This window comes from Haliotis cracherodii, unplaced genomic scaffold (assembly GCF_022045235.1).
Source record: "Haliotis cracherodii isolate W230 unplaced genomic scaffold, xgHalCrac1.p SCAF_13, whole genome shotgun sequence".
NCBI lineage: Eukaryota > Metazoa > Mollusca > Gastropoda > Lepetellida > Haliotidae > Haliotis > Haliotis cracherodii.
The window spans coordinates 4,381,002-4,398,244 of record NW_027266268.1 but is presented as its reverse complement, the minus strand read 5'-3'; the positions used below and the strand labels follow the sequence as shown (position 1 = coordinate 4,398,244).

Genomic DNA, 17,243 nt, shown 5'->3' with positions numbered 1-17,243 from the left:
CATCCGTTAACACATTACGGCAAGGAACTGGGCAGAAATGGGCTTCCCACATTGTACCCATGTGGGGAATCGAACCCGGGTCTTCGGCGTGACGAGCGAACGCTTTAACCACCAGGCTACCCCACCGCACTTCAAAAATGAAATTATATTATTTTGTCAAATTTTTCACATAACAGACATGTATATATTCGGGTGTGTAAACCCGCTGTACATTTCAGCTATTTGGTCCCTTGGTGTACAAGTTCCACAAAAAATGAACATATCAACTCCTTAACTGGCAAAATCGAATTTGTAAAGTTTAAAGGTTCAAAGTTAAAGTTTCTTTACACTTGACATTTCATTTTCATAAATTCTATCAGAGAAATATTTTGTCTAGTTATTCAATATTGACATAGAATACGCCACATTAACAACATCTGCGGTGGATTTGAATTATCTAAAAGACAACTTTCAGATCAACGTAAATTTATGTTTCAAACATGTTGAAAAAAAGATAAAATACCAGTTGATTGCAATGACTGACTGACTGAGTTGGGTTTAACGCCGCTTTGAACAGTATTCCAGTTATATCGCGGCGCGTCAGCTTAATATGGGAGAAAAGCCCGAAGTGATGCAGGTCTCAGACGTTTACCACTTCGGTGAAACCCACGAGCACGGGTATGGTGTTGACAAACCTAGAAACATAATCAGGACGAACCGTGATTCGAACCAACAATCAGAGGTTTCTGGCGTCCCCAAGGGACGCAACTCTGCACAGGGAATTGCGGCGCCTTAGACGACTGGACCACTCGTTCCCCTAGTTGATTGCAGAGGGACTGTCCATTGATTGATATTAGGCGTAAATTCCCATTGGTCTGATGACACCATTGACCAAGTCCACGAGTCTGACCACACGATCCCGTTAGTCGCCTCTTACGACAAGCATGGGTTGCTGAAGACCCATTCTATCCCGGATCTTTCACGGGGAGGCGACAGGCTCGGTGACTTGGTTGATTGTGTGTCATCAGACCGGGGAAAATTTACGTATAATATCAACCACTGGTTTGTCTGGTCCAGACTGGAATATTGATGTGTGCGGTGTCAACAAACAAAACAATTTTTTCACTGGCTTTGAAATATAACATCAACCGTGTGCACGATTTAAATATACACTTTAAAATGATACATTCACAATAACTTCTCAGCTTAAAATAAGATTTACTTTTAATGATCTTTTGTTAATACCGCGTCATGTCGATACTTGCTCTAAGACCCGTCAATGTCACAGAAACTCCTAACTGAGCCTGTAGCTGACGTCTATCCCTCCGAATAGCTTATTAACACGTCATGTATCTGAACATAGACACCTACCGGAAGGTGTAAGGAGTTTGTAGCTGTCTGGGGAAAATGTGAGAGCTCTTGACAATACCACAACAGCCATTAACGGAATCACCAGGAAATGCACGGGCGGATTTACGAGGAGACGGTTGTATAGGAAGCTGATTTGTCGCTGTGTGGAGTCGAATGGTCACGTGGGATGGGTGAAGCGTGAATGGGCCATGTCCGTGGATTAATCAGTCAAGTCAACTCTTATTTCAAGTCATGTCTCTCAGATTAATCGGATTTGTTTTGGCTGTGGTTTTTGGCATTTTGACAGAAAGCATCGGGCTCAATTTGTGAATCAATTCCCTTCCGGGACAAACTGTTTAATAGAAACATTTTTTGTCAAAGTGATAACGTCGCATCAATAGGCGAGTGAGACAGGGCCCACTTTATCCAAGTGATTTGAACTTTGCTATGCAAAAGCCTATCATTAAGATGTCTTAATAGAACGAGTGAATGTCAACTCTTTTTTTGGTCAAGAAAACACAAACGCTTTTGAAAAGATTGCTGCCAAGAAGTGGTCAAACAGGAAGTAATATAGGAGCGACGTTTTAGCTTTTAATCCTTTCACGATATCAATAATCATTTAATGATACCAATGTCGCTCGACATTTATTGATATCACAAATTTGATTTTAGGCTTTAAGGTAAGAGCTCAAACACACGGGGTTTCTTCGTTTAAATGGTCGAAACTACGGAATCCCAGCAGGGACATAAATTGTCATGTTGCTGTCCCTACTACAAAACCAAGCAACAAATTACAAACTTAACCAAAGCGCGAATTTCGCACTCACTGTTCACTGAGCTTTAGCTGAGGCACTCAGCAATATTCCAGCGATATGACGGCGGACTGTAAATAATCGAGTCTGGACCAGACAATCCAGTGACTGACATCATGTGCATCGATCCACGCAATTGATAAACGATGACATGCATCAACCAAGTCAGAGCCAGACCATCCGATCCCGTTAGTCGCCGCTTAAGTCAAGCAGAGACGCCTCTTACAGCAAGTGAGTGAGTGGGTGAGTGAATATGGTTTTACTCCGCTTTTAGCAATATTCCGGCACTATCACGGCAGGGGACACCAGAAATGGGCTTCACACGTTATACCCATGTCGGGAATCGAACCCGGGTCTTCAGCGTGACGAGCGAACGTTTTAACCACTAGGCTACCCGACCGCCCCCTTACAACAAGCATGGGTTGCTGAAGACCTACTGTAACCCGGATGTGAACAGATCAGGCTAAACATACAATGTGGGAAGTAACACAAAGGTCATCTGGGCGTTGATGAGTGCTGCAAACTCGACAACAATGGACGTGTCCAATATCAAGACATGACAAGGAAAATGACAAAGGTGAAGGTCATGAGAACTCAATATCTCGTATGTCATTCATTAGCACCAGCGCTGCCTGGCGCCACCTGCCCATGATGAAGTGAGAGTACGGATCACACAATGGGGAATATTAGCCCATTCAGCCTGTCGTACATGTGCAAGTTATTATAGCGTCTATGGATGGTTCAGGGTGACATTTATGTACCTAGCGATCCAAGTCCAATAGATTTGAACCAGCAGAATGTTTTTTTTCTGGTATGCCAGAGGACCTAACTCTGCACAGCGAATTGTGTTGTCTAAAGTGTCTGGGCCAACCGTGTCCCCTCCTCGATTGAAAAGTTGATGGAGACCGGGTTTAAATAATGTAGAGTTTGTTTCTTGGTGTGAAAACATGTTTTGTTTATAAAACACGACACCCGCATTAACGATACATAAAATAAATTCTAAAGCATCAATGAAAGATTTGTTGTAACTTTGAGAGTGAGTGAGTTGGGTTTAACGCCGCTTTTACCAGTATTCCAGTTATATCACGGCGTGTCAGCTTAATGTTGGAGGAAAACCCGAAGTGATGCAGGTCTCAGACGTTTAACACTTCGGTGAAACCCACGAGCACGGGTATGGTGCTGACAAACCTAGAAACACAATCAGGCCGAACTGGTATTCGAACCCACAATCATAGGCTTCTGGCGCGCCCAAGGGACGCAACTCTGCACAGCGAATCACGGCGCCTTTGACGACTGGGCCATCCATGCCCCCTGTAACTTTGAGAAAAGCAACCCACATTGTCACTGGTACTTTGATTTCGCGTATTGTAAAACCCTTTTAGATAGGGCAACATTGCGACAAGATATATTTGACCTTGAAAAATGTCGCGTTGTCGATTGGGTAAAAGTAAAAAATAGAATTCAAAGCGCGAGAATGAGACATATTGTCAAAATGTCGAGGTGTCGCGTTTTGCTTAAATGTGAGACTTTTCGCGACAACGCGACAATGTCCCTTCTATGAGTTCATATGTAAGCTATATAAGTCGTTGCTGTTTAGATGACGAAACCACTTGTACCTCTTGAAACTCCGCACATTGAAAACCCTGACCGAGGACCTGTTGATGAACACATCGACTTTGCCTGCAGTTCTGTTCTCATGAACCTACGTTGTATTTTAGGTCACGCAATTGTGTCAAAACATAAAACGCCTTAGGTCCGGCCTCCGCAGCTTTGAATACCGTCGGGCGACACACGTTTTTGTATCAAACATTTCAACGAGAGAAAACAGTTTACTGAGTTTGTTAAAATCCAGTTAAAGACACAATCTCATTAAAATCAGATCTTTGTTTTCGCTACCGCTAAACAAAGATCTGAGGACATCCCATTACGGGTCATGTCAGAACGACCTTTCACCCGACCAATCAGAGCGTCGCTTACCAGATCATGAAAGTGACAGTCGAAATGTGATTTCTTACCATGCAACCCGAAAACCTTATACACGGGGTATTCCGAACGATAGTTATGGGGTTAACCACTGAATCCATACACTCTAGACCATCTATTAGCCATTCCAGAAAGTTCTTTTGTTCGGGTTTCAAATTTTTAATCGATAATTTGTCAAAATATGTTTCGAAGCGTAGTCGCCAATTTGAAATTAGTGCCGTAAAGCACGAATAAGCTGCCTTCTGATTGACTAATGTCGACTTCTCGTCATTCCATTGGTAAAAAGGTGCCTCATACATTTATATTTCGGAACAAAAATCTGACCATGGTCGCTATAGAACGCAACTCCATTTGCAACTGTTTGCGGTCTTCGCCTCAATACGGGTCACGTTATAAACCCATATACAAGATTTTACTGGAACTTCGTTCGATAAAAATGGTCGCTCAGTGCAAAGACGAACATACGTCTTTGCTCAGCGTAAGTCCTGACAAAATGTGACACGAACGTCGAACAAGAGGTAAGTGAGATTCACCTAGATTCGGTTGACTAAAAAAGACAACAGTAGACATTGTGATGATGTTGATTCAACTTTTACCCAAACCTTCTAAAACCTGAAAGATGATATAAAGACGTATTGGGCTTAAGAATTTATTTATCTATGCGAAAACATTTAAACAACATATAAAGACACGGGGCGATATAAAATGTATTTGGCATTCATAATTTAGTATGATCGAATCGAATCAATCTTGCCATTGGCCTCTGGTCCATTCGTTTTAAGGATCTGGGAGTTACTCCGACATTCCCCTCTACATAATGCAGGGATATAGAGAACGGCCTTCTAACAGCGTATCCATGTGGGAAACTGAACTCGGAGCTTTACGGAATATGTTATCAATGTGTAATGAATAAGGGTCACCGGGGTACAATAGTCTTCAGGAACCCATGCTTGTCGTAAAAGGCGACTATGCTTGTCGTAAGAGGCGATTAACGGGATTGGGTGGTCAGGCTCCCTGACATGGTTGATGCATGTCATCGATCCCAATCGCATGGATATCAGTCACTGGATTGTCTGGTCCAGATTGGATTATGTACAGACCGCCGTCATATAGCTGGAACATTGCTGAGTGGGGCGCTGAACAACAAACAAAAAGGACAAATAAGGGTCACCAAGTCGAGTGATTGTCAGTTTCATTAAAATCAGAGGTTATCTCCCATTAGACAGCCATCTGGAATTGGATACTGTTTATTTGGGGGCTCTACTCGATATAATAAGGAGTATTTTGATCAAGTCTTTGATTCTCGTATCTTCCGCCAAACTTGAAGGTGAGCTGAAATGGGGTTTAACTTTGTGTGTGGCACCTCAAATGGGGTTTAACGTTGTGTGTGGCACCTCAAATGGTGTTTTACGTTGTGTGGCACCTCAAATGGTGTTTAACGTTGTGTGGCACCTCAAATGGGGTTTAACGTTGCGTGGCACCTGTAACGGGGTTTGACGTTGTGTGTGACACCTCTTATGATGTTTAACGTTGTGTGGCACCTCAAATGGGGTTTAACGTTGTGTGTGGCACCTCAAATGGGGTTTAACGTTGTGTGTGGCACCTCAAATGGGGTTTAACGTTGTGTGTGGCACCTCTTATGGTGTTTAACGTTGTGTGGCACCTCTAACGGGGTTTAACGTTGTGTGTGGCACCTCAAATGGGGTTTAACGTTGTGTGTGGCACCTCAAATGGGGTTTAACGTTTTGTGACACCTCTAACGTTGTGTGACACCTCTAACGGGGTTTAACGTTGTGTGGCACCTCTAACGGGGTTTAACGTTGTGTATGGCACCTCAAATTGTATTTAACGTTGTGTGGCTCCTCAAATGGGGTTTAATGTTGTGTGTGGCACCTCAAATGGTGTTTAACGTTGCGTGGCACCTCAAATGGGGTTTAACGTTGTTTGTGGCACCTCAAATTGGGTTAAACGTTGTGTGTGGCATCTCTTATGGTGTTTAACGTTGTTTGGCACCTCAAATGGGGTTTAACGTGTGTGACACCTCAAATGGGGTTTAACGTTGTGTGGCACCTCTAACGGGGTTTAACGTTGTGTGTGGCACCTCTTATGGTGTTTAACGTTGTGTGGCACCTCTAACGGGGTTTAACGTTGTGTGTGGCACCTCAAATGGGGTTTAACGTTGTGTGTGGCACCTCAAATGGGGTTTAACGTTGTGTGACACCTCTAACGTTGTGTGACACCTCTAACGGGGTTTAACGTTGTGGCACCTCTAACGGGGTTTAACGTTGTGTGTGGCACCTCAAATGGTATTTAACGTTGTGTGGCGCCTCAAATGGGGTTTAATGTTGTGTGTGGCACCTCAAATGGTGTTTAACGTTGCGTGGCACCTCAAATGGGGTTTAACGTTGTTTGTGGCACCTCAAATTGGGTTAAACGTTGTGTGTGGCATCTCTTATGGTGTTTAACGTTGTTTGGCACCTCAAATGGGGTTTAACGTGTGTGACACCTCAAATGGGGTTTAACGTTGTGTGGCACCTCTAACGGGGTTTAATGTTGTGTGTGGCACCTCAAATGGGGTTCAATGGATCTCTCTCTACAAAACTGACGTGTTGAGTTTGATCTTATATAAACTCCTTGGGTTACATTGTCTTCCTTTAACACACCACTACATTTTACCGCTACAGAACACACTATTTGTCAGTGAGTTAATGATTAAGGTGGAATCGGCATTATCTAGGCTTTATATTGACTATATTTATTAAGTTCACATTACACATCATTCATAAATAAAGTGAACTTATATATACTGCTCAAAAGAAGTGAAGGACCACCCAATTCTTTCATATTTTAAACTGTCATGGCAGGACATAGTACGTGGAGTAATTTCTGGTGTTTTTATATGGGTGATTCCATTACCAACTGGGGGTAATGGGTAGTTATGTCGCTGTGCTATCAACCAGACACGTTGCTGTTACAGGTGAGGCGAAATGGGGTTTAAGGTCGCGTCCAAGATTATTGCACTGATATAGCGACGTGCATGCACGTGTGTGTGTGTGTGGCTGCTTGTTGTAGTCCAGTCTGTTCCCAATTTCTAGTGCTAGCTCACTGAGATACCATGCCGCAGTTTAACATGAAAACCTCACTCAGACACAGTACACAGACTCCGAGCTAACCAGTCCTTGTTTTAGCCCCTTAATACCGAGCGCCAGACAGGGTAACAACAAGTACCATCTTTCAACATCTGTTGGTATGATGCGGCCGGGGATCAAACCCCGGACCTTCCGCTCTTGGGGCGGACGCTCTACCACTAGACCACGGAGGCGGTCTAACACCTCAAGCACCATACCAGGAGCAGCACACTTGGTATCCATGCTGAAAATCCAACCCCATCTTCAACCAGTATGAGAGGAACTATTTCACATATTTGATGGGAAGAGACAGGCTGGGATACTCTTGAAAAACAATTTGTTCCCGAAAATAATGGTTAAAATGTAATGATTATAATCTATTTTTTATATAATCTGTTCACAGGCACTGTACATTATGAATACCCTGGATCAATGCTTTATTCTTAGCTCCCAGGGGAGTATACAAACCAAACTGCCCAGAGGCACTCCAAGGTTAACAGTCACATTACCGTCTCGTCCTCCCAGGTACCCATTCACTGCTGGATAAAGAGTGGCATATTTTGAACAAAGACATTAGTCCAAGGAAACACCACATGTGTTAAATGGGCAGGACCGAAGCCTTAGAAACTCTCAGGAGTCAATCTGCGGATCACAGTCACCCATCCAACTCTCTGCAAGCAGCAACTTCCCTGTCTACTGCTGTCATGTTGGTCAGATGGGGGCAAGGTGGGCTCGTGATCTCTGCTGATCTGTACAGACCATATTTCAATAATTGAACACAATGCTTGTGACAAGACAATAATGTTTATTTACAGATGACTATATACAAGTTGTGAGTCAGTGCAAACACCGGCTTCATCCTTCACATCATCCCATGGACAGAGACCCTTTACCGAAATTAGTGTAATCTATTGATGTTGATAATTGCAACATCATTAAGAGCATATACAACCTTCAAAATTCCTTTTCAAATTATCAGTTGCAAAACACTTGTGACATATTTCATATAGCAGAAATTTGGGTGACATAGCCTTGACCTTGCTGATGAGATGACCTTGCTGATGAGATGACCTTTCTTGACCTACTTTCATACTATTTCCTGCACGTCATCATCATCTCCTTCCTCTGGTTCCTCCTCCTCTTCTCCCCCTTCCTCTCCCTCCTCCTCTTCCTCTTCATCATCGCCGTTGATGGTGATGACTTCCGCACCATCTTCCTCCATTGTTGTGTCTCCATTCTTATCTTCCTCCAATGATGCATTCTGTTCTCGTTCCTTCTTCCTTCGTTCTGATGCTTCCTTCTTTCCTTTCTGTTCATTCCTGAATGCTGAACAATGAAAAAAAAAATCTGGAGCATAATCTTCATTGGAAGAGACAAATGTGTATTTGACACCTGTGTAATAATCTTTCTCTATAGCGTATTTTTCTGTATGATCTGATAAAACAATTGTCATTCAGAAATTGACCAATCCCCTCGGCCCCCACAAGTTCAAAAGAACAAATTATCTGACTGTCACTTCAAGTCCAACTTGATAAGAGAATTTTTTATCTAATCTGTCTGTCTGTATACAAGAGTAGTTATTGAGCTATCAAAACCATACCGGATTCGGAACTTTGTATTTCTATGTCAGGTACATAACCATATGAACAGAGTCGAAGTCAAACTTCTTGCCAAAGAAATAAACTCTAAAACTCCCTAAATAGCAAAAGGCACCAGTTGTAGGCCAGATCTTTGTGTGTGAAGCGTTTCATGTAAGAATATCAGTTAGTTTTAGAGATAAGATCCGGAACAAAGAATGATTACGGACGACAGACAAGCGGACCACTACCAGGTATTTCCCCCTATATTACATACCGGTGGGACCCGTGAAGATCCTGGGTGGAATAGGTCTTCACCAACCCATGCTTGCCGTAAGAGGCGACTTACGGGACTTTGTGGTCAGGCTCACTGACTTGGTTGATGCATGTCATCGATCCCAATTGCGTGGATCGATGCTCATGACATCAATCACTGGATTGTCTGATCCTGACTCGATTATTTACAGACCGCCGTCAAATAGCTGGAATACTGCTGAGTGCGGCGTAAAACAACAAACCAACCAAAATACTGGTGGTGGTGGTGGTGGGGGGGGGGGGTGGGTGGGGGTGGGGGGGGGGGAGAGGAGGAGGAGAGAGTTTACAAAACATATTGAGAACCACAAAGTGCGTTGAATACAGTAACATCCCTTTCTAACACCCCACTCATTCACTGAAAAGCTCTAAAAATAATTATCACAGTATTAAGTGTACACAAATTGTCCAAACTTTTGCTCAATTTCACAGAGAATATATTTTAACATCCTTGTATGAATCAATCTCACAAAATCAGAACTTATACTCTGATATGATACAACTCTGAGCTAACTTTGAGCACCCAATCGATCCAACAAGTTGTCTAACAAGCCTTCTTAGATGTCTTGGCTTCATTTCTTTACCACCATAATTCAGAAATTTTGATTTTAACAAAGAAACCCCACACAAAACACAAATATTCCTTCAATGGTCTTCCCCTTTGGGTGGAGATGACATGACACACAGAAACAACAGGATCTATACAATATTCACAATACAATAGCACTTTTTTCTTTGAGTGGCACTTAGAAGTTGGTGTGATGAAGTAAGACGAGTTCTATGGATGAGCAACACTTGCTTGATAAAGGTGTTAGGATCTACACCGAAACGTCACACTAATTGTAATAAAGAAGTTGTTCATCCATAGAACTTGTCTTACTACAATGGCATTGTCTTTATCATTTACTTTCGGAACCGGCCAATTAATTTTGTTTTTAAGATACAGAAATCGAATATGCTGGTCTAAATGCTTCTCTCATTCGTACCAAGAATTTAGACGCCTTGATGCTGATTGGCTGATTAGGAAGGTCACCTGATATGACATTCCATGGAGGTATTGTCAAATCTTCACGCAGAGAGCTATTTTATTGGAGTGAAAGAACTTTTCTTAATCCCATCAATGAGAGTGGATGGACTGGAATTGCACTACAAAAGGGCACGACAAATAGACAAACCATCGAGACACTGCTGCAGGGGGCTGACAAACTGCTCAAACTCCATCTCCTCCATGGCGTCCACCACGTCCTGGGCCGAGATCGTCTTCCGCTTCGCCTTCATTGAGAAGTTATTGGAACTGTTGAAAGAAAAGAGGGTGTTAGTGTCAACAGGGCCACTACCACATATACTACTCAAAAGAAGTTAAGGATTACCCAATTCTTTTATACTACCGTAGTTATCTGTGATTGTTTAGTTGTGCGTGCGTGCGTGCGTGTAACCAAGGCATTAACACAGCCATACTCCCAAAGGACCCACAATGTACTATATTAACATTCATTCTCAAATTGTATGTACATAAAATGCAAGAACCTAACCAAAACATATAAAATGACCGGATTTATCTCCCTATAATATTGATAATCAATATTTTATACCCCATCTTCTCGAGGCAAGGGAGTTAACTGACTGTAAAAGTCCATTTTCCATGCTTGCCGAACTATGCTGGACTTATGGAGTTACATTTTGGCTAAATTAATGAGTCCATGCATAGTCCAATCAAAATCGCGACATCCGGTTTGTAAAGACCCATTCTATTACAATAAAGATCTTGATTATCAATCAGATCGTCTTGACAGGGCGCTGCCATATTGTTTGAAGCAAATTCAGTGGCTATGAGGGGTGGAATCTGATTGTACAATAGGAGGGACATAGAAGGGACATAACTTGTAATAGCCACTGGTGGCACTACGACCGAGCCCAGAAATTTCAGTCTAGTTCGGAAATTGAACCTTCAGTCAACTCCCTTGCCTCAGGAAGATGTTTATACCCTGACCGTAACATATAAAATGACAGTTATCTCAGTATTATCTCCCTGTATAATCCACAATCTATAATTTTCCGATCCAAACACTCTCCATAACAAGAATCCATGATCCAGCACAATACAACTGCGGGAAATGTTGAACATTATTTATCAAATGCCACAGCCACAGCCATCAATCAAGTAAAGAGAACTGCTTCCCTCATTGAAAGAATAAAGACCATGTAAATAAAAAATTAAACAAGAGTCATCCAAAGATGACATATCCCCCGACGTGGCATATCGGTAAACTGTGTGTACCTTCAAATGTATTTACATTGGCAAGGAAATCTTTTTCCTTGATGCCAAAACCAGAAATATAAAGAAGGTTATTAAATATTGGTTCATGTAGCTCACTTTCTGATGATCTGATGAAATTGTAATAACAACAACTTCGCAGATTCGCATATGAGTAGCTCTGTAGTAGCCTGATGACACAAAGGCATAAAGAGAATGTACTAGGTTATGTAGCTCACATCATATATAGTATATGATATCGCTAAATAGTACACCTTAGAATTATATGTCAGGTGCTACAAATTAAAAAGACTAAAATCTATAAATAACAAACTGCACTACAAGTGAACATGATTGATATGTGCATAAAGTTTGGTAAGTCTCTGTCGCATGGTTTAGAAGATATGCTCCAGACGAGGACATTACCCTACATTTGTGCCCTAAGTTCATCAATTTTCAATTTAAATTAAAGAAAACAAAGAACAATCTGTTAATAGCAAAGGCACCACTACATAAGCTGCTTGATAGGTGTAAAACCTTTTGAGAAGCTAAGTTGTATGGTTCGGGAAATATGGTCCGGACAAGAGGACTACCCTCAAATTCTTAAGTTTATCATATTTCCATGGAAATGACAAAAATAAAAAATTCTAAAAATCTCTAATAGCAAAAGGCACTACTACTGAGCCTGATTGGTAAGGGTACCAAGTTTTGTGAAGCTAGGTTGTACGGTTTAGGAAATATGCTCCAGACAAACAATGATTACAGACGGACAGACAGATGGACAGACGGACCGGACAACTGATGGCTATATCCCCCCCGTCATTATATGTCGGGGGGATAAAAATCAACATAAAACACTTTAACATGTTAAAATGATTTCTAACTAAATTATACAATATTTTCCAAAACAATAAACAAAAGGAAACAGATCAATGTGCCTCCCCCCATTACAGTGATCCCAACACACAAGCTTGGGGTGGTACTGTGAACAAGTGAGTGGACTGCTTCTACAAAATTCTGTCTCATGCTGTGTCTGTTCATCACAACCGAAATAAATCTCTAGTCTAAGTTACAATAAGCCACACCTTCAATTTTGTGCATTACTCACTGCATCAGAGTTCAGCACTGTGATGTTGCATTCAGTAAATAAAGAGCTGTCACAAATACAGCTGAAAGGTTACATTGGGTGTTGTACATACCATGACGTGGCGTAGAGCACAAACACGCTGGCAGCCTTGGAGATGGCCAGCCTCGCCTCCTTGCCTACGTTCACGCCATCAGGGATCTGACACAAGAAAACAGAAGGTGCTAATATGAAGCTTACAAATGGTAAGTAGGACTCAAAATAATGATTCAACAAGACTATACATACTCATCTCAAATCATAAATCTGCAGCAGAGTAATGATACCAGAGTGAGTGAGTGAGTGAGTGAGTGAGTGAGTGAGTGAGTGAGTGAGTGAGTGAGTGAGTGAGTGAGTGAGTGAGTGAGTGAGTTACAGACATATGCCAACGTTGATGCACCGGTACACTGAAGTATGGTTTCACCCCTACAACACATGCTTACAAACCTCCAGTGACATCATCCTATTGTTCTCCAGTCTGGTTAAATCTCATAAACAGGGACGTTGAAATATCCCCAGGATTTTAATGATATTCAAGGCATATTTGCTATTTAATATCTTATAATATCCCCGGTATTTTATTAATACAACTTCTGTTTACATTGTAACATATGAATGTTTCTCGTTAGAAATATATTTTGCATTTGAAGTTGAACACAATGTAATGAGATGTAAAATCAAACGACAAATGTTTTTTTTATATATTCCCAGGGATCGAACACATATGTATCTGTAGCCCAGTGAATGTAAACCACACTTCCCCCTGGGTCTTTATAATATTTATAACTCTTATCTTTGAGATGAAACCCTAGGCTGAAGCCTCTGTATTATTCCATAGATGCAGGTTTTAACTATAAAAACCCTCGGATGTGCTTTATCCTCCACATAGTTTCTGATGCTAATGCAGTAAAGATGAATAAACAATAAATAAAAGTCCTTGCTGCACATGTCATCTCACGACTCACTCACTGCGCAACATTTGTCAGCTAGCCTGTTCATACACACAGCCACCAACACAGTTGACAAACGTTTGTTTGTTTATTGACACACTCAGCAATATTCCAGCTATATGACGGCAGACTGTAAACATTCGAGTGTGGGCCATCCAATCCAGTGACTGCCATCATGAACATCCACGCAATTGGGATACGATGACATACATCAACCAAATCAGCGAGCCTAAACCATCTGATCTCATAAGTCGCTTCTTACAACAAGCATTGTCGCCTTTACTGACAAGCATGGATTGCTGAAGACCTATTCTAACCCTGATCTTCATAGGTGTAGAAGAATCAATTTTTAAAGAATATATATTATTGAAGTTAATGTTATGGTTAATGTTAATGTTTGTGTATTATCGTTGATTTAATGATTATCTGATCAAACATTAAATTTTGTCAAACAAACAATTGGTAAACCAATCTTATGATCATTCGGACACTTACTGCATCTTTGATGATTCTGGTCACGACTGCATTGGGGAGATTGAGGTCCTCTGGACGTTCAGCCATCTTTGTCCTGGTACTTAATTGCTGAAATCACAGGTCACAATTAACGACAACTTCTTCATCATGTTCATCACACCAACTTCTAAATTCCACTTAAAGAAGTCAATTTACAACAAGCTGTGTATCCAGTGTTCAGTGCATGTAGGTCAACCGGCACGACAAGCCTGCATGACCCAGATAGATGGGAGTGAGTGAGTGAGTTGCTTTAACGCCTCTTTTAACAGTATTCCAGTTATATCATGGCGTGTCAGCTCAATGTGGGAGGAAAGCCCGAAGTGATGCAGGTCTCAGACGTTTACCACTTCGGTGAAACCCCCGAGCACGGGTATGGTGCTGACAAATCAAGAAACGTAATCGGGGTGAAACCGGGATTCAAACCCACTATCATAGGTTTCTGGTGTGCCCAACGGACGCATCTCTGCACAGCAAATTGCGGCGCCTTAAATTACTGGGTCACCCTTGAGTTCTGTAATAGGTGAGTGAGTGAGTTTGATTTAACGCTGATTTTCACTGTATTTCAGTTATATCGCTGCGTGTCAGCTTCATGTGGGAGGAAAGCCAGAAGTGATGCAGGGTTCAGACGTTTACCACGAGCACGGGTATGGTTCTGACAAACCAAGTAACATAACAGCACCTTAGACAACTGGGCCACCCGTGCCCCCCCAGATAGAGTGTGTTCGGGTGGATTTTTTTTTTTTTCAAAGCCTGGAAACCTTTGCTTAGGCAACATTTCCACTTAGGATCGCAAGAAGAATCAGAAATGTATATTGTGAGATAGGGTAAATTATTTGTTATAAGTTTTTTCAGAACTGAAATTGTTAAATATTCTTATCAATGCCCTTTTTTATAAAGTCAGGGGTATTTTAACATATTTTCATACATTGCATTCCATGCAACAATGTATCATCTAAGATTTGAAGCTTCTACCTCTTTATTGGTCAGTGAAATACAAGTTGCTTCTACCAAGCCATGACATAAGTTGAAACTAAAACATAGATTGGGATAAATAAATTCCAAATTATTTGAAACAAACGTCCAATACCACTGCTTTAGGTGTCCGTCAACTTCGATACTAGGGGTGACTTTTGGTCTGGAAATCATTATTGCAATAACTATCCATATTCATGATATTGCAAGCATCATTTTAGATGGATTTTAGAGTTGAATTAAACCTTGGAACTGAAGTTTCCTTTGAATGTGATAACCATAACAACAAATAAAAAGTAAAGTTTGATATATGACTGATTTGTTTTTTCTTTATCCTAATAATTTAAGTAAAAGAAATTTCCACATTACTTTGTGTACATTACTACCACTCATGATCAAAAGAAAAACAAATTTGAACAGCATTGCATGTATTTTACTGATATGGTAAGTACAATCCAAACTATCAATATTCCTAACTGAAATCGATACTATTGATCGGAATCTGATTTAACAATCAATTTATTGACTTTAAGTGCTTACCAATTGCAAATGCAATATATCAATATTTTGATTTATCGTCACAAAAAAGTATCACCATCATGTGGCTGATTAGTAGACAATTTCAGAAACAAAAACCAACTCATATCATTCATAAACATCCACTGAACATATCTCTGAGTCAGACTGTACACAACCATTTCTGCCACAACGTTGGTTAATTTGAATGTCAGACGATTCGACACTGCTGCTAGATTCGACACTGCTGCTAGATTCGACACTACTGCTAAATACCTAAGGGTTCCCCTGCTTAGGCGGTTGGTCTGCAGGCTGTTATATCCCGAAGTCAAAGGATTATATATCTTCTTCACAAACTGTTACTTAGCGCTTAGATAAAGAAATTACACAAGTAACTTACACAAGTGAGTATTTTGATAATAATTATTACAAATACATTTTTGTGATTGTCAATTATTATGTTCTATAATGTATTAGTTCATTTCGATTGCATGAAAATTGTCATCATTTTTCACACTTGGTAACAATAAGCATGCTTTTTGCAAAGTAGATCTGGACTAGATCTAAACTTTTTCTTTTTATATTACAGTGGATTCGACAGGTGAGTACATGCGAGGATTCGAAATGACTACCGCACCAATATACATACCCCTTGTTAATAAGCGGGGATCGACAATCGGCTGTTGCCTGATGAACCAGGGGTCGCACTGAGCATTCCCCGCGGACGCACAAGGGAGGACTGTTTTGTAATATCAGTAGGGGTCGAAACGTACAGGGTATCAAATCGTTTGGCTCCCATTTATGTACGAGATATGAATAAGATAGGTTAGATAGTATGGTTGGGGTATACCTTCTCGGAAATCCGCTACACGTATGGTATTAAGTGTGACAAATATATTCACATTTCCAACATCAGTTTGTTGACAATTTTCAGCATGGGCCAAGGCACCGGAAGTTAAACAAATTTGGCGCGTCATAGCTCTCAGCTCTATACAGGGCCAAGGAACCCGCCACAAGCTGACTTCTAGTAATAAGGCGCTGCAGTAGAGTTCTAGCCTAGTTTATCACGCATGGTGCTATTTTTCTAGATACATTAAATATATAACTGTTGTTTTGGAAGGGGAGTTTTATTTGGAAATATTGTGTGTTATGCTATGGGTTTTTCTTCTTGAAACTAATAACTGGTTACACTCTTTGGTACGCCGGCTAGCATGCACATATCCAGAAGACTGGAGCCCAGTTGCGTTCAGTGAGGTCGGTCAGGTCTAGGAATAGTACACACATGTTGTTGACGTCATAACATTTTCAAAATGTGTATTCTCATCAAACGAAATATGATCAGCTTTTTTAACAAGTAGGTCTGGCCTTCAATCCTGTGTAAATAACCATGTCTGTAATTGTTACATAGTTTACCGATTGAGAAGATAAGATAACACTATATTTTCCCAAAGGAAATTTGGGTTACAGCACAAGGTATCAGCTTATTGTTGTTTGTTGTTTGACGTCGCACTCTGCACATCGATCCCAATTGCGTGGATCGATGCTCATGATGTCAATTATGGGATTTTCGGGTCCAGACTCGACTATTTACAGACCGCCGACATATAGCTTGAATATTGCCGAGTGCAGCGTTAAACAACAAACCAACCGCACTCAGCAATATTCCAGCTAGATGACGTCATGCATCATCCAAGTCATTGAGCCTGACCACCCGGTCCCGTTTGTCGCCTTTTAGGGCAAGCATGAGTTGCTGTAGACCTATTTTTACTCGAAT

General features: G+C 41.1%; 1 protein-coding gene across 1 annotated transcript; it reads right to left on the bottom strand.

Annotated features, from left to right (window-relative positions):
- Window positions 1-8,077: 8,077 nt before the first annotated feature.
- Window positions 8,078-16,418, bottom strand: LOC139458760 (DNA polymerase epsilon subunit 3-like). Its single transcript, XM_071240173.1, has 5 exons — window positions 16,320-16,418; window positions 13,964-14,050; window positions 12,595-12,680; window positions 10,317-10,435; window positions 8,078-8,578 (listed from the first exon to the last, which is right to left on the bottom strand). The coding sequence occupies exons 2-5, from the start codon at window positions 14,027-14,029 to the stop codon at window positions 8,340-8,342; spliced, it is 510 nt and encodes a 169-aa protein (XP_071096274.1). The 5' UTR covers window positions 14,030-14,050; window positions 16,320-16,418; the 3' UTR covers window positions 8,078-8,339.
- Window positions 16,419-17,243: the final 825 nt, after the last annotated feature.